This window comes from Podarcis gaigeae (assembly GCF_964106915.1).
Source record: "Podarcis gaigeae genome assembly, chromosome: 8".
Taxonomy (NCBI): Eukaryota; Metazoa; Chordata; class Lepidosauria; order Squamata; family Lacertidae; genus Podarcis; species Podarcis gaigeae.
Genome location: NC_139684.1, coordinates 36,918,123 through 36,942,999, shown reverse-complemented (window position 1 = coordinate 36,942,999; position 24,877 = coordinate 36,918,123). Strand labels below are relative to the sequence as shown.

At 43.6% G+C, this 24,877-nt stretch overlaps 1 protein-coding gene and 1 long non-coding RNA gene across 3 annotated transcripts in view; both read right to left on the bottom strand.

Moving 5' to 3' along the window:
• Positions 1–24,877, bottom strand: part of LOC310850962 — a 285,884-nt gene that overhangs the window by 202,688 nt on the left and 58,319 nt on the right. The gene's annotated exons all lie outside the window — the stretch shown is intronic.
• Positions 930–13,262, bottom strand: SDR42E1 (short chain dehydrogenase/reductase family 42E, member 1). Of its 2 annotated transcripts, none has more exons than XM_083752937.1 (4): positions 13,042–13,262; positions 6,538–6,638; positions 2,126–5,436; positions 930–1,003 (listed from the first exon to the last, which is right to left on the bottom strand). In XM_083752937.1, exons 1-3 carry the CDS (start codon positions 13,111–13,113, stop codon positions 4,341–4,343), a joined length of 1,269 nt encoding a protein of 422 aa, XP_083609063.1. In that variant the 5' UTR covers positions 13,114–13,262; the 3' UTR covers positions 930–1,003; positions 2,126–4,340. The 2 variants fall into 2 exon arrangements, with proteins under 2 accessions (XP_083609063.1, XP_083609062.1); XM_083752936.1 differs by having other exon boundaries at positions 12,810–13,113.

Sequence of the window (24,877 nt, the reverse complement as noted above, 5' to 3'; positions counted from 1 at the left end):
CTCCAACTTTAGGGTGATTTGTGATTTCTGCTTCTGTTTGCTTCAGGCTATATTCTGTAAATGCATCCAACTGTGGACTCTCAGGTGACCTGATTGAGTAACTCTAGTGAAAACCATGGGAATGCATTTTGAAGCTTGTAGGGCTGCCATCAAGGGCCTTCATTTTTTGTGATGCAGCAAACCGAGTATTATTTCCAGTTTTTTAAATGATTATGCACATACACATGAAAAACAAGTGTGTGTGTGTGTGTGTGTGTGTGTGTGTGTGTGTGTGTGTAACAGGGGAGCAAAGAAACTCTGATTTCATTGGAGTTCCTGATTCTGTGCCTGATTAAACAGCTGCCTACAATTCTAGATAAATCACTTTCCTTGTTTAAGGTTTAAAAATATCAAAGCCTACTCTCTGTGGCTTTCAAGGTGTTTGGGGAAAGAAAGAATACACTTCAAATGCCAACATTTCCAGTTTTATCCATTTCTACTTGCAGCTGTGCACTGATTTCAACAGCACACACACTCTCTCCCCCTCCCACCTTTAAAAAAAAATACCCCCCCAATCTTTTAAGCCATGCTTCAGATAATCTATATTTAGCACTAAATGGCAAGCTAAATTTTAGAAACATTATGATATAGTGCTTTGGTTCAAATAATTGCTGGCATTATCTATGCCCTATCAGACAGGAAAAGATGACAAAGGCTAAAAGAGCATCAGCTTAAACCTACCTGGTATCTGTGATCCCCACCCCCCATCTCTGCTAAAAGGAAAGTGCTACGACAATGAATCCCAAACCATTTTGAGCTAGCGCACCCTTGGTTTCATAAACCCTTGGTTTTATTGCATGGTTATCTTTAGTGGGTTGCGCAAACCCTATAAAAGCCACTATGGTTTGCGCAACCCACTAAAGATAACCATGCAATAAAACTCAAAACAATAACAATGATTTGCACATTTATTCAAGGTTGAGTTAAAACGATTCAGTTTAATTAATTCAATAAAACTGACAAACTGTTGGGATTCGCAGGATACTGAATAAGTCTGCAGGCTTCAACAGGCTGATGCAATACAGTGGTGCCCCGCAAGACGAACGCCTCGCAAAACGGAAAACCCGCTAGACTTAAGGGTTTTCCGTTTTGGAGGCGCTTCGCAATACGAATCTCCCTATGGGCTTCCTTCGCAAGACGAAAGCCCATAGGGAAATCTCCAGGACAGCGGGGAGGCGCAGCGCGTCTTCCGCACTGTCCTCGGACCTCCTCCGAAGGCTGGCGGTGGGGTGGAGAGACCTCCTCCCACCGCCAGCCTTCGAAAGGCTGCTCCGAAGGCTGGCGGCAGGAGGAGGTCTCTCCACCCCACTGGCAGCCTTCAGAAGGCTGCTCTGAAGGCTGGCAGCGGGAGGAGGTCTCTCCGCCCCACCGACAGCCTTCGGAAGGCTGCTCCGAAGGCTGGCGGTGGGGCGGAGAGACTTCTCCCTGCGCCAGCCTTCGGATGGCTGTCCTGAAGACTTGCGGTGGGAGGAAGGTTTTCCTTCCCACCGCCAACTTTCAGAATGCTGTTCTGAATGTTGGCGTAGGGAGGAAAAAGCCTCCTCCCACCGCAAGCCCCGGGAACAGAGGAGAAGCGCTGCGCGCCTTCCCCTCTGTTCCCGTACCTGTCCTGAAGGCTTGCGATGGGGAGAAAAGCCCTTCTCCGCACCGCCAGCCTGGCAAGCGGTCTCCATAGGAACGCATTAATTGATTTTCAATGCATTCCTATGGGAAACCGTGCTTCGCAAGACGAAAAACTCGCAAGAAGAAAAAACTTGCGGAACGAATTAATTTCGTCTTGTGAGGCACCACTGTACTCTGTGAAGTGCTGGGTAAGAGTGACTCAGCAGGAGTGTGATTAATGTGATTGGCTATCACCTGTTTTAAAAAGGAAAGCCTGTTTAACAGTGGGTGTGGTTGCTGTGGTGGTTGTGCTGTGGTGTGGTGATGCTGTGTGGAGAGTATTTGTTTGCCTTAAGGAGCAGGTACTCTGTATGGACTGTTTCTGTAAATACCTGTATATAGCTCACATTAAAAAAACTGCACTGGGAAAAACCTGGGACTCTGAGCGTTTCTGCTGAAAGCGCCGCGAGGAATTTCGTGACACAAACATGATCCAGTGATATCAGCTTTTCAAAGTGTGATAGTCAGTTACACCTTCAGAGACCACCGGCTGTCCCCTTGCCTCTCAGCACCTGCCTAGTTATCCCATTACCACCAGGGGGCAATACCGCCCAGTTGGGGAACCACTGTACTACAATAAGCATCTAAATGCAGCCCTCAGGTGGATAAGGGTCTTTTGCCCAACATGAGCCCTGATTGGGCATTTAGGAACACGTTGGCTGCAACTGGGTAAGGCAACGTAAGGCAAGAAAGTGGGGTCACCCATATTTACGCACTGGTGTGCGGTCCAACAGTGGGGTAGGTCACATGACTCCCCCGCCCCCAATGTCTCACATTACAGTCACACATTGCCAAATGCCTCAACACAGCTGTTGACAAAAACTGCACCACACGCTGATCCTATAAAAAGCCGAAGGGGATGCATGACTTTGCCGACCAATTTGCTTTAAAAAATAAAAAATAAAAATACACATTTACCTGCCATCTGAAATACAACCCCCCATTAAAAACTTTTGGGGCTTAGCGAGAAACAAGCAGAGTTTTCAGCTGGCTCCAGATTCCGAAACGCAGAAGTAATTTAAGAGGCTGCAAGCCTGGGATTTAACGTTATCAATATGGAGGCTCACTCCAAATGTAAAAATGGCAGCTCCCTAGATTATAAATTTAAAGTCTGCTTGATATTTCCGCTCGGTGCTATAACGGGCAGAAGACGGAAAAACAGCAGCCTCATAACTGCCATTCCAACATCATTCATCTCCATGTTCGACCGAAGTCCCTTTTGGCTTACACGGATTAAGTTAAGGCTTTTATTTATTTATTTCTCTGTTTCCAGAAAGAACATTGCAAGCAAGGGAACATGAAACAAGCATAAAAGGAGAAGTACGTACAACAAGGGCGCTAGGAAGAAACTTTGATGCTGTGAGTTTGCTGGAACAGCGATTAGAATACCCCCTGTAGGCATCAGCCAGCAAGCAGGTGTGTTTATAATTAAACATCAGCAACAAACCCGTAAACCTCAAGTTTTGCCAAGTGTGAGGCTCTGGCAGTTATTAGATATAACACCTTTTACAAGTACTCCAAGAGGCAAAATATTACAGACACAACAGAAAAAGGGGTTCCCAAATGATGGACAGTGAGCTTCATTCAGGTGGTCTGTGAATTTACAATCAAGGATGGGAGAGGAAACAACCACCACATTTAATTGTACTTTATCGTCTATTTCTGATACAGCATTTTATTTTGAGACAAGCTGCACTGTTTGGAATTCAAACCGTAATTCAATTAAATGTAATAGGTAAAAAAAGAAATTAAAATATCACAGAGAGTGTCCTGCACAGCCCAATACAATTGCTACAAATGGTGGGGGGGGGGGTCATGAAGTGCTGCTCTAAAACCCACAGCAGTTTTCAGGTGGTCCATGGAGGAGAAAGGGTGGTGCAATGTGTTTAAATGTGGTTCGAGCCACCCAGGGATGGCTTATGGTCCCTTCCAACTTTACAATTCTATAATAAAACATAATGTAGGAACAGGGATCAGATCATTGGGCCATCTAGCTCAGCACTGTCTGCACCAGGCGTGGAGAATCTCAGGCCCAGGGTCTGAATGTGGCCCTCCAAACCTCTCTATTCGGCCCTCAGGACTTTCCTGGGGCTGTACTTCTGTGCCTGCTCTGCCTCCAACTCAAGTGGTTTTGCTTGGCTGGAATGCATATTTGCTTGCCTGGGTAGAGGACAACAACTCCAAAGTCTGAAGTCTCCCTTCCACAGAACTACAGTACTCAGCACCCTTAGCAAACTACAGTTCCCAGGATTCTTGGGGGGGGAGAGAGTCATGTGCTTTAAATGTATGTGTGGATCTGCCTTAAGATGTTCCTACATTCGGGTTAGCAAAGAAGGGTTGATTCCCAACACGTTATTTTACCAGTGTTAAAAGAAGTACAGTGGTAGCTCAGGTTACATACTCTTCAGGTTACAGACTCCGCTAACCCAGAAATAGTGCTTCAGGTTAAGAACTTTGCTTCAGGATGAAAACAGAAATCGTGCTCCGGCGGTGCAGCGGCAGCAGGAGGCCCCATTAGCTAAAGTGGTGCTTCAGATTAAGAACAGTTTCAGGTTAAGTACGGACCTCCGGAACGAATTAAGTACTTAACCTGAGGTACCACTGTACAAAGAAGCTTGTTTCCTCGCTAGTATCTCCCATCAGACGACTCTGGGAAACCAGGAAAGGATCAGCACTGCAAACAGGAGGACAAGTACCATGTCCCTAAATAAATGTTTTGCAGTGTACCTCCTGGACTTATGGACATAGCCATGAGATTTAAACCACTCGACTGATTCTTTAATGCTGTGTGGACAGGGTGCGTACCCCAGCTCCCTCTTGGCCTTTTCCAGGCTGAAATAATTAGAGACACCACTTTTGTAAACTTCTGTGCGAGTGAGGAAGGGCTGGAAGTTATATAAGCGCCCAACCACGGAATGTACCATCTCAGTGAGAAATGCGAAGTAGTAAACAACAGACAGAGGGAGGCGGTAAGTCGGAAAGGGGTAGCCTAAGCCTTCTACGAAAGGCCGGAAAAAATCAAAGTTGTTGATTGGTCTGCCATCTGAAATGAAGTAAGCTTGACCAGCTGACCTGTGACCCTTACTATCTCCCAGAGCTTCGGAAGCTAAGATGTGAGCTTCCACCAAGTTGTCCACATGTACAAAGTCCATTAGGTCTCCGGGATCCCCAAACAGGAACTGAAACAAGCCCTGTTCGAGGTAGCCAAGGATCCTCGGCAGATGTCTCTGCTCTCCAGGCCCATAGATGGCGGCAGGTCTCAAGGCACAGGTCCTCAGCAACCCTCGCCCTCCCTCAAGGGAGCTTCCGTTTGCTTCCAGAACCTTCATCTCAGCTAAGGCTTTGGTCCTCGAGTAATGGTCAGGGTGGAGATGAAGAGGGAAATAAGGCAGAGACTCATCCCCGTTTTCGATCGCTTGGCCCCCAAACACCACATTGTAGGTGCTCGTGTAAACCAGCCTTGTGACGCCCACTTTCTTGCAAACTTCAATTATGTTTTCTGTCCCCTTGAGGTTGACGTCTTCTATAAGTTTTCGGTTCAGCTGCTCCCGGCCAGACATCCCATAGGAAGCAATATGGAAGACGCAGGTTGCACCTCGGAGTGCCCTTTCCACTTCAGAGACCACACGGATATCACCCTGCACAAATTTCACTCCTTGTGGCATTGGTTGGATGGGCTCGGTGACATCAAAGAGGATGACATCTACTCCCTTCTCGGAAAGGGCACCACCTAGGCTGGAATGTGACAGGCAATCCAATCCAAATAATAAAATATATGACTTTGAAACAAACACCTTACATCAAATAAGGTAATATTCAGTACCAGTTAGAACATCGTATTTTTCGCTCTATAGGACGCACTGGACCAATAGGACACACTTTGTTTTAGAGAGGGAGAACAAGAAGAAAAAATCTCCCCCTCTCTGCTCAGCGCCCCTTCAGCGAAGCGGCAGGAGAAATGGAGCCCCTTCCATTTCTCCTCCTGCTTGGCTGAAGGGGCGCTGCACAGCTCTCCCTCTGCTGAAGCCAGGAGAGTCTTGCTCTGCAAGCTTCAGGCGGCTATCTGCCTGAAGCTCCGCAGGCTTCAGGGATAGCCTCCTGAAGCCTCCAGAGCGCGGAGGGAGCGCTCCCTTTGCGCTTCGGAGGCTCCACGTTGCTATCGCTGAAGCCAAGGAGCCTGCATTTGCTCTATAGGACACACACACATTTCCCCTTAATTTTTGGAGGGGAAAAAGTACGTCCTATAGAGCGAAAAAGACAGTATATTATTGCGCAATCAAAGTAAGTCTCAAAACACCAGCAAATAATAATTAAACAGAAATCTACCTAACACCCCCCTGTTTTCACTCAAAGGGGCTTTTCACGGTTCTACTGATAATAACTACACGGTCTGCAGACTTTCATCAGTAGACTAACCCAACCTAAGCTTCCGTTGATTGAACTGGTGGGAATCAAAATTATGAAATTACAGGTAGCACATCTGCTTTACATGCAGAAGGTCCCAGAGTTCAAACTCTGGCATCTACAGGTAGGGTTGGGAGAGGCTCCTGCCTGAAGCCCTGGAGAGTTGCTGCCAGTCAGTGCAGACAATACATAGCTAGATTTTGAAGACTGAAGTGGGACCTTCTGCATGCATCTATCACTGAGCTACGGCCTTTCTCCATAGCTGTATAGTGTATGTGTGTACATAGAAATGTGTGTGTGTGTGTGTGTGTGTGTGTGTGTGTGTGTTGGTGAGGGAGAAAGAAATTAAAATAATAAATTATTTAAAACAAACATATCGCTTCATTGCTAAATATGATTGTTCCATGTGTCCTAAAATAAAAGCATACTAACCGGAAACCAAAATAACCACCTCCTCCTGTAATAAGGACAGTTTCCTTGATGGGGTTTTCTGCATCCATGCTGTGCTTTTTGCTGCTACTTCCAGTCATTCTCTATAAATAGATAAAGATAACGCATAGCTGTTATTCTAGTAATATAAAAAATAAAAAGATGCCATGGCTCTTAATAGCTCATGAATAGCAAAACCTGCACATTACAGGATTTTGTTCCGAGCGATTGCTCCCTCCAGATTTTCCCAATGCCGTTTTAGATTTGTGCATATATATATATATTTGTGCCCCCCCACACACAAACACCGACCATATTTTTCCATGTATAAGATGCCCCCATGTATAAGATGACCATTTTTTTGAACCCAAAATTAAGAAATTAAGTTGTTTAGCTTTTTGGTGGGTGGGGGAGGTCACTTTCGCCAATCACTCACCCGCCTGCCCACCACTGCCAATCGCTTGCCACAGCCACTGCCGATCGCACACCTCACCACAGCCAATTTTCTGCCCACTCGCCGCCACCAACAGCCCACCCGCCTACTTGCCACAGCCAATCACCAGCAGGCCTTGCCACAGCCGCCAATCAACCGCTCAATCGCCGCTGCCAATCTAATCTCCTGCTTGCTGCTGCCATTAATCACACGTCCCCCTTCTACATTCACTATCCATATATAAGACGATACCCAATTTTTGCCTAATTCTTTTTAGCAAAAAGCATCGTCTTATACATGGAAAAATACGGTATATCACAACTGACTTGCTGCTTTGGTGCAAAGTGCACTTTTTTAAAATAATAATAATAATATTTATTAACAGTTTGAAGATTACATAAAAAAGAAAGAAAAAAGTACAAAAAAGAAAGAAAAAATTAAGCATTAAAATACAATACATCACAAAGACGAAAACACTACACAGAACATTAAATTAACAAAACAAACACGACAATTAAAAAAACAACCTCCAATAATTTCATAATCATTCTTTCATTCCCTTGTTTCAGGGACCTCCTCCCTCCTCCCATTTTTGTATTCCACTTCAAATAACTGTTTCAGCAATTTCTTTCCATCTTCCTCTGTTTCCTGTCTGAGATCAGCCCTGAGTGCTCACTGGAAGGACAGATTGTGAAGCTGAGGCTCCAGTACTTTGGCCACCTCATGAGAAGAGAAGACTCCTTGGAAAAGACCCTGATGTTGGGAAAGATGGAGGGCACAAGGAGAAGGGGGCAACAGAGGACGAGATGGTTGGATAGTGTTTTCGAGGTTACCAGCATGAGTCTGACCAAACTGCGGGAGGCAGTGGAGGACAGGAGTGCCTGGCGTTCTCTGGTCCATGGGGTCACGAAGAGTCGGACACGACTAAATGACTAAACAACAACAACAACAAATTTATATTAGCATGTTCTAACCTTATTTTTTCCCTTTAATACATTAACAATCTATCTGGACCTAGTTCCTTATCACATTTCTGCTAAAGCCATATAACATCATTCCATCATTTTCTAACATTCATTAATTTTACAATATTTCTGTAAGTAATCTTTAATTTTTTTTCAATCTTCTTCCACCAACTCTTCTCCCTGGTCTCAGATTCTGCCAGTCATTTCCGCCAGTTCCATATAGTCCATCAACTTCATCTGCCATTCTTCCCGGGTGGGTAAATCTTGTGTCTTCCAGTACTTTGCTATGAGTATTCTTGCTGTTGTTGTTGCGTACTGTAATGGGGTATGGGGTTGCTTGTGCATAAAGCGCAAACTGCTCTGAGCTGAGTAGTTTGGTTTAAACTTTCCCCCAGGCAGGACAGTCTGTACACCGTGACTGTCTCAATCACTGGCAGAATCCGTCAGTGGGCGTTTCCTGAATTTCTTCCAACATAGAAGTTCTTTCACACCCAATCGTCGTCTGCTTTCTCTGCGTGAAACCTTTCTGCGCAGAGTGGGCGTCCCCAGAGGAGGTCCTGTGCTCTCCTCGCTGGCTTGACTGAAAGAGTCCTGGAGCCTGGGCTCCGAAACCCCCTCAGACTCCTCCTTCTCCCTGGCGTCACGTCTATTTCCTTCCCCAGCGGAAGCTTCCTCTCTTTCCTTGCTGGTTCCCTCCCCAGCATCATTAGGGAGCCTCACCACCACTCTCGGCTCTGATGGCAGTTCCCTGACACGTACATAAAGCAAGTTCTGTCCTTCTTTGACACCAATTGGCCGACCATGCCCAGGAGAAAGGCCTCTGGTTTCTTCAGAAAGGTATATTTAAATACCTTTTTCATTTCATTATAAATCATCTCCCAGAATGTCTTAATCCTTGGGCATGTCCACCAAAGGTGAAAGAATGTACCTTCAATCTCATTACATTTCCAACATTTATTTTCGGGCAAATGGTAAATTTTCGCAAGCTTGACTGGTGTCATGTACCATCTATAAATCATTTTCATTAAATTTTCTCTTAGGGCATTACATTCCGTAAATTTCATATCTGTGGTCCATAACTTTTCCCAGTCAGCCATCATAATATTATGTCCAACATCTTGTGCCCATTTAATCATAGCAGATTTCACCGTTTCATCCTGAGTGTTCCATTTCAACAGCAAGTTGTACATTCTTGACAAATTCTTAATTTTAGGATCTAACAATTCTGTTTCCAATTTTGATTTTTCCACCTGGAAGCCAACTTTTTTGTCCAAATTATATGCCTCCATTATTTGGTAATAATGGAGCCAATCTCGCACTTTGTGTTTTAATTTTTCAAAGCTTTGCAATTTTACTCTGTCTCCATCTTGTTCCAAAATTTCCCAATATTTCGGCCATTTGGCCTCTATATTGAGTTCTTTCTGTGCCTTCGCTTCCATTGGTGACAACCATCTTGGGGTTTTATTTTCTAGCAAATCCTTATATCTTATCCAAACATTGAGCAGTGCTTTTCTGACAATATGGTTTTTAAACGCTTTATGTGCTTTTACCTTATCATACCACAGGTATGCATGCCAACCAAATACGTTGTTCAAGCCTTCTAAATCCAGTACATCAGTGTTTTCAAGAAGCAGGCATTCTGTCAGCCAGCAAAATGCAGCTGATTCATAGTAAAGTTTAAGGTCTGGCAGGGCCTCTTTCTTTAGCATCAGTTAGTATCTTAAATTTTATTCGAGGCTTCTTGCCCTACCAGACAAGGTGCAAAGTGCACTTAGTCCATTTTGCAACCAGAGGAAGCTAGCCAGGTGCAAACAGAGTATGAAGGGAGGTTGCCAGCACCTGTGAGGCAATCATAATTTCCTCGAACGTTCTGGAGCTGAGTGGCACTCTATAAGTTGCCAAAATAGAACCAGCCATACAGAAAAGGTTGGAAGAAACATTCTTAAAATATAGGGAGGAAATAAGGACTTAGCATGCTCTGTGGGCACAGGATGCTAAGCATCTACTGGGGTGAAAAATGGGGGAGGAGGAAATGAAACGGCATGTTCTGGAAAAGGGTGTTGCTCTCTGTTGCCTCAAACAGGAGCCTTCCACACTGAAAGATTAAGTTGCATAACCAGCACAGCTATATTTTCACAGCAACCAGTGCTCAGGAGTATACAGCTTAGCCACACAGAAGTTGCCGCACCTGCACAAAGGCTAAGTGATTTGAGCGGAGTGTCAAATAGGTCATTTGAGGTTCAGGTCTGCACTAGGTCTGCAATCCTCTGCATGCTTATTTGGCAGTGGCTCCCATTACTATCCATAAAAAATGCAGTCAAGTGAACATGAATAGAACTGGGTTGTGGGCAGCCTTAGACAAAACACTATTCTCTTGGCTTCAGTCCCCCCCCCAACGTCTGTAAAATGGGAACAATAGTACTCATCAGATATCCATCCATTAGATAACACATCTAATAAATAGCTAAAACTGTGTTTATTAGTTAGGTGTCCCTTTATAATATTTCCAGGGGAGTTCACAGTAAAACAGTAACAACAATTTAATAATATAGGGTTGCCATATTTCAAGAAGTGAAAATCTGGACACAAAGGTATTGCCCAGAAATCAGCAGTAAAGAGTACGTATTGTGCTATCTCTCCCAATGTTTTAAAAAGACATCTTGCAAAAACAGATCAGTTGCCTAGTGGAACAGCCTAGTGGAACTCACAAGATTGTTGTGAAGATAAAATTAGGTGGGGCAGGGAATGCAATACTGGTCAAACTGGGTCTACCACTTCTCTGCTTAGCACAGAAAGCACTCACAAACCCTAACATTTCACCCATCACTATCATACCAAAAGGCCTTTGTCCATTATTATCAATCTGATATTTGAAGAATCCAGGATAAGCCATGAATTGCAACAGCACTCCAGCCATAAATGGAAAACTTTAAATATAGATGAGAATTGGTGGTTTATCAGGCATATCATGAGGTCCTTGAACATGAAGCAAGGTTGATGATTGGAGTCTATGGTTGCTGCTAGACTGTTGCTATCTTAGGGTGGACTATGATCAAATACCAGCAAGTTCAGATTGTTTTCTTTCTTTCTTTTTCTTTCTTTCTTTTATTTTTACATTTATATCCCACCTGCCCTCCAAGGAACTCAATGTGTATTACAAAGTTCTCCTCTCTATTTAGCCCCACAACAACCCTTTAAAGCAGTGTCATAATACTCTGAAAGAGGAGGGAAGTAGAACTTCTTCTTCTGTAGTGTGTAAGACCTCTGGGTGGGATCGTAGTGGATCAGTCCAATTAATACAATAGGATTACACTTGACTGCATCATCTGAATGGGACTGATGGAGATACATTTCTAAAGCCACACTTTTTCTACCCACCCACTGACCATTTAGTATCAGGTGTTTATTAAGAGGACGGTTGCACTTAAGGCCATAATTGAGGTACTCTGCACAGTATCAATTCAACAGAGGGTTGAGCCCTGGCATCAAAAACAAATCCTAGGGCCAAATCCAAGCTCCCTTCACAATTATTATAGTTCATGGCTGGGTAGAGCCTTGACATGAATTTTTTTTTTTAGCACTGGTGCCAAATTCAAGCTCTGTAGTAATTCCCAATCGTCTCTTCACCCCACCCCCTGCAGTGGAACCCTAACCTTTTGCAACACCACCCCCTTGGTTCCATGAACACATCTCCAGTGCTCCCCATCCTATGGAAAGTATTTGTTTAGGATAGTGGTACCTCGGGTTACGGACGCTTCAGGTTACAGACGCTTCAGGTTACAGACTCCGCTAACCCAGAAACAGTACCTCAGGTTAAGAATGTTGCTTCAGGAGACCACAGATTCACTGAAGACTGGAGTAAATTTGTAGACCATTTGAAAAGTATTTGCGATGAACAATCAACGTTAGTAGGTTTGCAAGAGGCTCTGCGAAAATAATATTAGAAATATTGTAAAAAAAGGGAATAAGAGGGAGGAGGTTTTTAATAAAAGGCAATATTAGATTAAGAAATGCGGAAGAAGGATTAAAACGGAGGATTTGCAGAAGAGCTGAGGGAAGTCCAAAAAAATGTATCTGAAAAATTGTGTTGTGTGTTTTTATATTTTTGTATTGCAAAATGAATAAAAATAATTAAAAGAAGAAGAACGTTGCTTCAGGATGAGAACAGAAACTGTGAGGCGGCGGCGGGAAGCCCCATTAGTTAAAATGGTGCTTCAGGTTAAGAACAGTTTCAGGTTAAGAACGGACCTCCGGAACGAATTAAGTTCTTAATCCGAGGTACCACTGTACTGGTTTGCACAGCCCACTATAGAAGATGATTAACACAATAGAATTCAAAACAGTAACAGTTAATTGCACACTTAGTCACTACCCAAGTAAAACTAATTTATTAATTCCACGGAATGGATGGACTTGATCTAGTGATGGCAGCTTTCCCTGCATCTCCCTTGCCTCTTGGCGCCCCCCCCCCATGCCCAAAGCCCCGCAGAAGGCGGAGCCGCCCACTTAGGAAACTACAGTACTGTACTGTACAGTACTTCTCTACAGCCTTGCTCCAGATAGGCAAGAGGGAGCACCATAACGCCACCTTCTGCAAAGCAGCCACAGACAAGCCTGAACGAGGAACTTCCCAATGCAAGCCCACTCCCCAATTCCGAGGAGCCTGCATACCCCCTTCTCAGTAATTTAGCCCTCATTACAATCTGTGCAATACGAGCTTGGATTTGTGGGGAGGAGCTATGAACGAAACGGACCGCGCTGAAGACTGGGGCAATCAAAAGAGCCAGTTCATGGATTCCTCCCCTCGCCCCGCTCTAGAGCAGCAGGGTTTTTTCCCCTCCGACCCACACAGCGTCTGATCTCCCCTACTCCCTTACCAAACAAAGTTTCTGACTTTCTCCTCTTCTCAGTGTGCAATGAGCCGTCTGTCCCGCCCCATCACCCTGTATGCCGGCTCCTCCCTAAAGGAAGGGCGCGTTACGAAACCACCCCTTGCAGAATTGCATCGAGGCACGCAGGGAAAGGAAGATCTGCCTATCCTCACTCCGTGCCGACCGGACCCTTTAAAACAAAGCAGCCGCGCCAAAGCACAACACCAAAACTTCTCACGCTTTTATCTCTGCAGTCTGAAACCAGCCGGCACCTGGCTGGTTTCAGTAGCGCCAACATGGCGCCCTCCATAGCGGATATTTTCCGTACAGCAAGATGTCTGAACCCGAGGACCGGGCTTTCGTACAGCAAAACGGTGCTCTCTACTCGGGATAATGTCGTACAATAAGATGATAGCTGCTTTTGTTTATGCTATTATTATTATTATTATTATTATTATTATTATTATTATTATTATTATTATTATTATGCCTCCTATTATTATTTGCTGTTGCTTCTCTTTTTATTGTTGCTCTTTGTTTCTGATGCTATTGTATTATTTTATTAGTTATTTCTTCTGCTACTGTTATTACTTGCTGTAGCTTCTTTAGTTTTTATTGTCATTTTTAAACCAGTTTATTTATATATATATATATATATTATTCAATTTTCTGTTTTACAATTTAATGTACTCATTTTTGCATCCTTATGATATCAATGACTTCCTTTATCTTTCCATGGTTCATTTTACATATCATAAATCCCTTTATATTTTACAAAAACTATACCATACCATTCAGTATTCCATTATTACATCCATCAAAACTTATTTACACTGTTGAATTTATCTTAATGCTGCCAGCGTTTTCAGCTGTGCACAGTTATTTCCCATATATTCAATAAACATTTTCCAATCTTGTCTAAACATATGTAACATATGTTATTGTTCTCTTATTCTATATGTTAAGTCTGCAAGCTGCGCATATTCTGTCAATTTAAGTTGCTGTTCTTTGGCTGGGACCTCTCTCATTTTCCAATTTTGGGCTAACAAAACATGGGCCCCAGTAGTATCGTACATAAATACATAAAGGATAAGAACAGAAATCGTGCTCCGGCGGTGCGGCAGCAGCAGGAGGCCCCATTAGCTAAAGTGGTGCTTCAGGTTAAGAACAGTTTCAGGTTAAGAATGGACCTCCGGAACGAATTAAGAACTTAACCCGAGGTACCACTGTACATAGTTCTAAATCCATATGGCTAAATAATGGGTATTATTCGACTCCAGCTCCCGTCATCCCTGACCATCTTCCATTCTGGCTGGGTCTGATGAGAGTTGTAGTCCAACAATGTCTGGAGGAACACGGGCCCCCACCCACCCCAGTGGACTTAAAGTCATAGTTAAGAGTAGTCTGGTTTTAATAAATTGACTTAAGAACTGAAGATGAGCCTGTTGAATCAGACCAGTGGCCCATCTAGTCCTGCATCATGTTCTCACTGTGGCCAACCAGATGCCTGTGGGAAGCCTGCAAGCTGGATGAAATATACTCAGTCGAGTGAAATATACTTGGAGTCGAGAGTGGATTTCATGCTCTTTATTCAGCTCATAGTGGTGAGGAGGAATGGAAGTTCCCCCAGAATGTCTGCTTTATATACATTATTTACACAATGGGCCCCACGTAATTGGCTAATTCCGGGATTCTCCTGTAGACCAATCAGGTTGCGGATTCACTTCCACGTGGAGCTAGATTGGGTGGCTCCTGTGGACCAATCAGACTGCTGCATTCTGAATCCTATTGTTCTAGGACCAATCAGACTGCTGCATTTTGGATCCTATTCAACTCAGTACATACCACTGGACATGAGAGCAATAACACTTGTATTATTGATTCCCACCAATTTGTACTCAGAGACATAATGCTTTGGTCAGTGGAAGTAGAAGGTAGCCATTATGGCTAGTAGGCTTTGATAGTCTTGCCCTCCATGAATTTTAGTGGGGAAGGAGAGCTAAAAATAATGCCAATATATTTCACATATGGCAGCCAATGTGCCGCTTTGGCTTCTGATAGTACATGGGTAAGATGGGTTTTAAAAGCCCAGGACCCAAATGGCTATGGTGGCTCATTTACCAGAAGTAATGGATTTAGTGTTAACTCTGCAAGTGTATACTCGATTCTGACCAAACTAAGCCTCAAAGCTTTTCACAGAAAAAGAACAAAACAACAAAATTATCTGCCAAAAAGCTACTTTAAAAAGCTATTTAAAACTTTCAAAAATAATAATTAAATCAAATGTAAGATTTAAAACCTAATCAAAGCACATGGCAACATTCCACATTTCTGGATAGGCTTGCCTAAACAAAAATATTTTTTATCAGGTGCTGAAAAAGGTACTGTGAAGGTGCCTGCCTGATATCAATAGTTCCAAAGTGTGGGTGCTGCCACACTAAAATTCTATTTCTTACAATGGCACAAATATTATGTGGCACATGTAACAGTGCCAGTTTTGCAGAGCTGAGTGGTCAAGTAGATCTGTATGGGGCAGGGGTCTGCAACCTTTAAGACAAAAAGAGCCACTTGGACCCGTTTCCGAAGGAAAAAAAAGCTGGGAGCCGCAAAACCATTTAGACATTTAAAACAAATATATCTCCGGAGCCGCGATCTGACAGCGGGCGGGAAGGTGACGTCAGGACGGTGCATGACTAACGCACGCACCGCCCCCATGCAACGTCACAGCCAGTACAGCGCCCGCCACAGTGGGGAGTGTAGGGGTGCACAATGCGCCTCCTCCCCTCGCTAGTATCTGCCCCGGAGCCACGGCAAAGGTGTAAAAGAGCCACATGCGGCTCCGGAGCCGCGGGTTGCAGACCCCTGGTATGGGGTAAAGCAGTCTTGTGATTTAGCCGGCACCAGGCAGGCAAAGACAGGATTAATGTTGTGGTTGATGTATATCCAGCTGTGATGAGCTGCAGAACAGAAGGCCATGAAGTACAGTAATTCCTTCTTCCTCTCTTCCCATGTGCAAGTAAAAATTAATAAAGCCACTAAGACTACAATCGTATAATCACTTTTACCTGCGAGTAAGTCCCATTCAGTTCAATGGCTGTTTCCTCTGAGTAGACACGCATAAGCTTGCATTAAAAGCAGCTGATAGGTCTCCTGTCTGATATATATTTCCACACTTTCCTCTCTGCTCAGCTTATGGGAAATGCATCATGTCATCCTGGCAGGAATTCTTTGGTCAAAGATAATCTTCTTTGATCGCTTAAGGATGGATTATTATTATCATTTATCTTGATTGTTACCCTGCCAGGTTCCTGTATGCATAGTCTCTACTCCATATGGAAAGAATTTGTTAAGGCTGATAATTGTCTTTGATCTATACATTGAGCAATGTTTAACTCTTTGTGGGTCAGAACACAAGAAGAGCCTGGCTAGACTGGTCCAGAGAGATATCCAGTGTCAGAGAACTTTAGACTCACAAATTATGTCCTTTTCTTTTCTCTTGCATAACACGCGGGCTTCTGTCAAATTTGTATTGTAGGTTGGGGTGGCGGTGTTAATCTGGATGATGCCCTGAGTCCCTTCCAGTTCTTGGGATCCTGTATCTGCAGGGGTAGAATGTATAAGAGCAAGCTTGCCAAACCAGTCCCTTTATCTAAGCATCAGTTTTGGCTGTTTAGTTACCGGTAAGCACTACCATCAGCATAACCAAAGAAGTTTCTCTGTACCATAGAACAAATGGGTGGGTCTTCCCCTTAACTGGCTGCTAGTTAGGAAAACAATAACCAGAGTGTGTGAGAACTGAGCTGGAAGCAGCTGGAAGCTGGAGACACATAGACATGTTTGTTCTATGCTGGATCTAAAGTTGTGACTAAAGGAGAAGCAAGATCTATTGGGGTGTTAATGCTGTGAGCCCCTACATCCTATGCTTAGGTTGTATAACTGTACATAAAACCATATATCCTAAAGACACTATAGTCTCCACTGACCATTCCAAGGAAACTAAACCTGGGTAAGAGCCTGGAAACCCTGGATTCTTTCATCACTCAGAGATTGGGGCAGCAGCATTATACACTTAACAGTGAGATGCTGACTGTGCCAGAACAGAAAATTGTGGTTAGGCTTGCAGTAAGGCTGGAGTGGGAATGTGGAAAGAGGAACTGATGGACAGTGGAACAAAGAGAGCAGCAATTAGAGACACTTTGCCCGTGTTTGCTTGTTTATTCAATAAAATTTATATACCACTGGACTGTAGAAAAAACCCCACAAAGCAGTTTACAAACAAAATCATTAAAAATGTTACAACCATAACTGAAAACCTATAGAATGTTAAAACCGCAATAAAATAGTACTCCAATCTTGAAGCATCTAGTGCATGAACTACTGTGACCAAGCTCTCATGGTCCAGAAATGGCCATAACTATAGAAGCAGCCACTGCTGGCAAAAGGCACTTTTAGCCACTGAGGTTACCTGAGCCTCCAAGGCCAGAGCTGGATTTCAGAAGCCCCAAACTGTGGACTGCTCCTTCACAGGGAGTGCAAACCCATCCAGGGGTTTGCGATCTAAATAGACACAGGACACGGAGAGGTGAGGTAAACGTCTAGAGCTTTGGTTGGAACATCTGGTGGCTATTTTAAAGAATCTGAACTGGGAAGGGTCATAGTTTCAAAGCTCTCTTCAGCAAGATCAGGTGCATACATAACCTGGATGGTGAGACTATTGAATTCTGGGGTGTAAGTCAAGGGCCACATTCACATCGTGCATTTAAAGCGCTATGATACCACTTCAAACAGTCATGGCTTCCCCCAAGGAATTATGGGAGCTGTGGTTTGTTAAGGGTATTGAGAGTCGTTAGGAAACCTCTATTCTCCTCCCAGAACTACAGTTCTCAGAGTTTCCTGGGGAAAGATTGAAGCATTCTGGGAATTGTTGCTCTGAGAGGGGAATCATATATCTGTATCACATCCCTTGTTTCTCTTCCTCCCTGGCCCCAAAACTAAAAAGCTCCAAATGTTGTAAACTTTACTCATAGGGGAAGTTGCTCTACCCCCCTTGTTAATTTATAATGTCCCTTTCTGAGCCTTTTCCAACTGAATAGATCATTTTGGATCTCTTCATAATCCCTTTTTGTTTTAACCAGCTTGAATACCATATTTTTCGCTCTGTAAGACAGATCAGACCATAAGACGTGCCTAGTTTTTGGAGGAGGAAAAGAAGAAAAAAATATTCTGAATCCCAGAAGCCAAAACAGCAAGAGGGATCGCTGTGTAGTGATCCCTCTTGCTGTTCTGGCTTCTGGGATAGCCATGTGAAGCCTCTTCAGGGCAGCGAGATGAAGGCTCCCCCTGCCCTGAAGAGGCTTCATGCGGTTAGGCCAGAACAGCAAGAGGGATCGCTGCACAGCACATTTCCTCTTACTTTTTAGGAGGGAAAAGGTGCGTCTTATAGAGCAAAAAATACGGTAATTTGGTTTCACCAGCAAGCTTGCCCGCTCACTCCTAATTCCAAGTCATTTGTGAAGAAGTTAAAAAGCACGGGTCCCAATGCTACTCTGGTGGGGTGGTGGGACTCTTCTACATCCCTCCATTGGGAGAACTGTCATTTAGACCTGCTCTCTGCTTTCTGTTCCTTAACCAGTTACTCATCCATAAGATGAGCTCCCCTATTTTTTGGTGATTGCAAAGCTTCCCCAGGAGTCTTTGGTGAGGTACTTTGTCAAAAGACTTTTGAAAGTATAAGTACACACCGAAAGTCTTTAAGTACACAATTTATAGTTTACTTTCTCCTCAATACTTCATTTTATTTCTGTGTGAGACTTGGACCTGACTATTTTTCTTTTAAAAAAATATATATCCACAATTTGTTCGTGAACCAAGGTTATTACAAGGTGACCTGTTTATTGAGCATGCATCCTGTTCTGTTTTGCACAGCTCTTGTTGGGAGGTTATATGGCATTCACTGTTTACTGAACATTCATTTGTTTGCAGGGAAGTTCAAACAATTGTTATCCCACACTTTATAGAGCACTTCATCATCGCCACAAATCATCCTGGGTTTTGGGGGAAGCAGGTGTGTTGCATAAAAGTGCTAAGTCCACTTTCATTCTGCATGCCTGAATTTGTCCATATGCAATGAATCCAGGCAGCAATCCAGAAGTGGCTTAATCTTCTGTTTGGATGTCCCTGTTTGGATCCTGTTTCCTGGACAACATACATATCTTTCCTAGATGCTAGGAGCCTGTACTTTGGAATTCCGCTGTAGATTGTGTCTACTGTGTTCTTCAACTAAACTATGGTGTTTCATAATTAGGACAGCTGGGAATGGAGAATCATAAAACTGTAGAATTGGAAGTTACCCAAAGGGTCATCAAGTCCAACCCCTGCAATGCAAGAATCACAACTAAGTGAACTTTAGCATACTTTAACCAGGGTGCTGGTAGTATTTTTGGTGGACTAATGTGTCACAAATGCAACCTGAGGTTGGAGATGTACAGCAAGGAAGGCATTGGTTCCAGTTTACAAATGTATTCATTAAATTGATTTATTCAAGAACTTTCAGTCACACGAGACTTTCACACATGCTTTGCAAGGATACTTAATAATAATAATAATAATAATAATAATAATAATAATAATAATAACAGCAACAACAATATAGTTATTAAAGATAACCTATTAGGCACAACACCTATAGGTGGCTGGTAGAGCAGGAGGGTTGTGAAGCTTCACCCTGCTGCCTGGAGTGGTGCTGCAGAGGTTTGCCAAAAGATGGTTAGTCATAGAATTGTAAAGTTGGAAGGTACCCGAAGGATCATCTAATCCACCCCCTGAAATGCAGGAATCTCAGCTAAAGCATCCATGACAGATGGCCATCCAACCTCTGTTTAAAAACATCAAGCGAAGGAGAGTCTTCCATCTTCCAAGACAGTCCATTCCACTGTCAAACAGCTCTTACCATAAGAATGTTTTCAGGATTGCATGATCCATGCATCATCTTTCAGACTACCATCTAAAATAGTTTATTGCTCTTTGGGCAATCAGACCTAGCACATGTACACACACGTACTAATGCACGTGCAACAAAGCCAAAATAAGAATCAAAGTAAGTACATACAGGAACCATGATCTGTTGTGAAATTAACCTATACTTCATCCAAATAAGATTCATTCACTGGCTTTCTGCCGGTGTATTTTCCAAATGGTTTTCAGCCTCCAGCCATATCTGGTCACAACCCTCTTTCCTATAGAGGCAAATTAAGGACTTTGGTCTCACTAGTAACACGTATGAAGGTCCCTACACTTATTTTTGCATTGACTGTGGAAAACAGGAACAAAGCGGAAGATGTTCTGGCCAGCCTCAGCTCCAGTTATCAATATCACGCTCATCCTTACTTCCCCTTCTCCTCCCTTAGTCCATATTTCAGGCAGATAGCGATTGTTGCTAAATGAATCTTGCTAAATGAATCCAGAACATGCGCCCACGGTCATCTGAAGGAAATGCAATCTATTAATCTGTGGAGTAAAGATCCTCCCTTTGAAACATGAAAGAGTTTTCTTCATGTCTTTGGAGGCCTCTCTCAAAGAGGATTTTGGGAGAGATCAAAAAAAAGGAAAGAAATCACCTGGCTAACAAATGCAAGAGAAAGCTCCCCAGGGAAAGGATAAAAGCCTGATGGGAGCTGGGCATCCAACAACTTTCCACTGTAAACTGCCCTGTGATCTTTGTATGAAGGGCTGTATATAATCTTTTAATGAGAAAGAGGAGGAGGAGGAGGAGGAGGATTATGATGAGGAGGATGGAAAGGGAGCCCCATGGTTAGAATGTCAGAGCAGGAGTGGGGACAGACCCAAGTTCAAATTTCCTGTATCACTAGGTTGGACCTTCAGCTGGTCCCTCTCTCCTCCTCTCAGCTTAACCCACCTCACAAAGTGGTTGTGAGGATACCTGATGGGATGGAGAGCCTTTTCTGCCACTGAGCTCCTTGAATGATGAACAGATTGAATGTCTTATCCTAAGTTGGAGCACTGGTCCATCTTACTCAGTTTTGTCAATCCTGGCTGGCAGGGACTCTCCAGGATTTCAGTCAGCTCTCTCTCCTAGATCTACCTGGAGATGCCAGGGATTGGACCTGGGATCTCCTGAATACAAAGCAGATGCTCTAGACCATGAGCTATGGCTCTTCCCAAAAACCTTGCTTGCCCTGTGTGAATCTCAAACTCACGACCTTCAAAATATGAGGCTGATGTAACATGCCAGAGAACCTCAATGGGTGACCACCAATCTTCTTTAAAGAAAAATAAAAAATTAACCTGGAAGATCTCTAGAGTGCCACTGCTGCCCCCACCATCCATGGAAAAATTCGCCTGGAAAGCTAATTCAAAGAGGTGGGGGACAGGGAGAGACCGGGAGTAGGGTTTGCCAAAGGGTAACAGTAGGTTACTTCTGAAGTCAAATAAGTGCGTGAAATTAGCCGAGCCATTTCCAAAGCTCAGAAACAGCTTGTGCTATTTTCTGAGCCAGCCTGACGCAAGCCCAGGAGGAATTGCTAAACAACCCTTCATGCAGCGCTAGAATGGAGTAGAAAATGTTTCACTGTCAAATAACTCAGTATTGTAGGCCCCGAGGCTGCTTCTGCCCTAATTTTGGCAGAGAATAAGATCATACCTCCCAATAGTTGGCAGGTGGAATTAGATGCACTTGGTGTAAACTAGGAAAAAGATGTCATTTCTCACAGTACTGCAGGAAGAAAACTGAGCCAAGAGCCAGTTCTGCTATACGTTGTGTCCCAAGGAAAGGCCTCTGCCAAAATTTTGCTTCAGAACGTACAGGGGCCTTCAGGAGCTCCAGTATGGCCTATTGTACCTATAATACAGACTTATCATGGTTACAGAGCACTTTTAGGGTTCCCTGTAACAACTAAGCTACAAAGCTCATCAGTTAAAAGCATGTTTTAGGCAGTGTATTATTTTATAGACAGTTTACCGTATTTTTCCTTCTATAACACGCAGATTTTTTCTTCTAAAAAGGAAGGGGAAATGTCTGTGCGTGTTATAGAGCGAATGTGTGGTCCCTGGAGCCGAAAAATCATGCAAAAATCAAATCGCGGCGCTGCACGCTGCACGGAGAAGCGAAACCTGAAAAGAGGAAGCGGCTGCTTTCCTGCATTCTGCCTCAGGGTCTTACTGCCCACCCTCCTCTGTTTCGTTGCTGTGTTTGCTGAAACGGAACAAAGAGCAGGGAAAGCCCCTCCCCTCCAGGCAAGCTCCGGTGCTGCTGCGGGAGAGGGAGAGAGAGGGGGGAAGGGAGAGAGAGAGGGGGGAGGGGGGGAGAGAGAGAGGGGGGAGGGAGAGAGAGAGGGGGAGGGAGGGAGGGAGGGAGGGAGGGAGAGAGAGAGAGAGAGAGAGAGAGAGAGAGAGAGAGAGAGATGGCTGGCTTGGGTGAGGGGAAACTTTTGCCTTTCTTTCTTTCCTCCCTCCCGTTAAATCCCTCTCCTGCATTCTTAGCCAGCTGCTTCTCTGCACACCCCTCTAATGCCCCTTCTTTGTTTTTCCTTCGCTCCCCACTTAAAATGTGGTTACAAAGCATGGATCCTCAGGATCTTTGCATTGGGTCACCCCAAATTCACCATCAGATCACATAGCATGTCCATGGCTACAGCCTGCACCAAAAAAATCACGCACCCACTGTTGCCTGGGGCTGCAATGGTGCAAAAATGTGGTTACAAAGCATGGATCCACAGGGATTCTCAGGATCTTTGCATTGGGTCACCCCAAATTCACCATCAGATCACATAGCATGTCCATGGCTACAGCCTGCCCCCCCAAAATCACGCACCCACTGTTGCCTGGGGCTGCAATGGTGCAAAAATGTGGTTAAAAAGCATGGATCCACAGGGATTCTCAGGATTTTGGCATTGGGTCACCCCAAATTCACCATCAGATCACATAGCATGTCCATGGCTACAGCCTGACCCCCCCAAATCACATACCCACTGTTGCCTGGGACTGCAATGGTGCAAAAACGTGGTTACAAACCATGGATCCACATGGATCCTCAGGGTCTTTGCATTGGGTCAGCCCAAATTCACCATCAGAGCACATAGCATGTCCATGGCTAGAGCCTGCCCCCCAAATATCACGCACCCACTGTTGCCTGGGGCTGCAATGGTGCAAAAACGTGGTTACAAACCATGGATGCACAGGGATTCTCAGGATTTTTGCATTGGGTCAGCCCAAATTCACCATCAGATCACATGTCTGTGGCCACAGCATGAAGCACAAAAATGATACATCCACTGTTTCATTCAGAATGTTTTTTCCCTTGTTTTCCTCCTCTAAAAATGATGTGCGTGTTATGGTCAGGTGCGTGTTATAGAGCGAAAAATACGGTAATTAAACTGCAAATGACAAGCAATAATCTTACAAGAGACATTCTGTCTAGTGGATTTGCTGAGAGCCAGTTCAACAATCTCAAAGTTAGTCAAGTTTGTTAGAGTGGAAAAAGAAGCTTTATATGCACTGCTGGTACAAAAGTTACAAGGAACTTTTTTGACCCAAAACACTTCTGATTGCCAAGTGGATTTTTTCATTTATATATTATATGGGGATCTTTCCAACTTTACGTTTTGTCAGTTTGCATGTCTTAAATCATTTGTGTTAACATTTGCCTAATTTCCATTCTTTTCTCTTCATTAGGGTAGGGTGGGGCAGGAGATCAGATATTATGATCCTGTTATGCCAGTCCACTTCTAGCCTTGTGGACAAGATAATTAAAGGATGCCACTCCATACTTTCTGATCAGTGTCAGATGCCTGCTGGATCAAGTGCCCATACACAGACTGACTTTGTATTTGTGGTCAACCTCAGGTGGAAGGCATCACTCATATCTGTTAGCCTGCCCCTTATATAGAGACCCAAGAGATGGCTTTCTGAAACCTATGTTCTCACAAGCAAACAGGTACACAGAGGTGGTTTGGTTTCTTTGACAATAATAGCATTGTAACACAGAGAGTGGTCCTCTATGCACTGGCTGCAAAAAACACGGGATGGGGGGGGGGGTCAGGAAAAAGGAGATAGGTAAATCTGCAGTAAGTTGTGGTTATTTGGAGGTTTAATTTGAAATCAAGTTAGGTTTAAGCTTGTTGGTGTCTCTGGCATCTCCTCACTGTTACATCATGGGTGGTGGCTTAAATAATGGATGCATGTTCTGTATTTTTTTATTAATACTATTGCTACAAGTATGTCATAGCCTTCAGATAGAACAATAAACTTATGAACTGAAACCGAAACTGAATTTACTGAAACAACCAACCTACAGTTATCCTTCAAAATAGACATTTCTCTAAATTCCACAATGGTTTCTACAAGCAAAAAACAAAAAAACAAAAACAAAAACAAAAACTTGTATCTTGTGGAAAGTGTATATAAAAGAGTTATTGTTGTTGTTTAGTCGTTTAGTCATGTCCGACTCTTCGTGACCCCATGGACCAGAACACGCCAGGCCCTCCTGTCTTCAAAAGAGGCATACATTTCTGAAAATAGTAAACAAAAATATTATATTAGGGTAAATTGCTTGCATAGATGATAGATAGGTAGATAGATAGATAGATGATAGATAGATAGATAGATAGATGATAGATAGATAGATGATAGATAGATAGATAGATAGATAGATAGATAGATAGATATAGATAGATATAGATAGATGATAGATAGATAGATAGATAGATAGATAGATAGATAGATAGATGATAGATAGATAGATAGATGATAGATAGATGATAGATAGATAGATAGATAGATAGATAGATAGATAGATATAGATGATAGATAGATATGTCCACTAAAATGCTGAGGAATGGAAGAAATTGAGAGATATCGAAATTGGCCAAGACTCATCTATTCTGTTCCTGAGCTCACTAATACTCAACCTTGTGTATCAATATGGCTCTGCATTTCCACCCCTATGCCATATTTTCAGATTATAGTTGATAATTAGAGCTATTGGTGACACCTTTGGACTGATTCCAAGGCTGCTAGTTTCTGCCTGAGCTTTTGGAGGAGTTTCTACCACAGCCCCA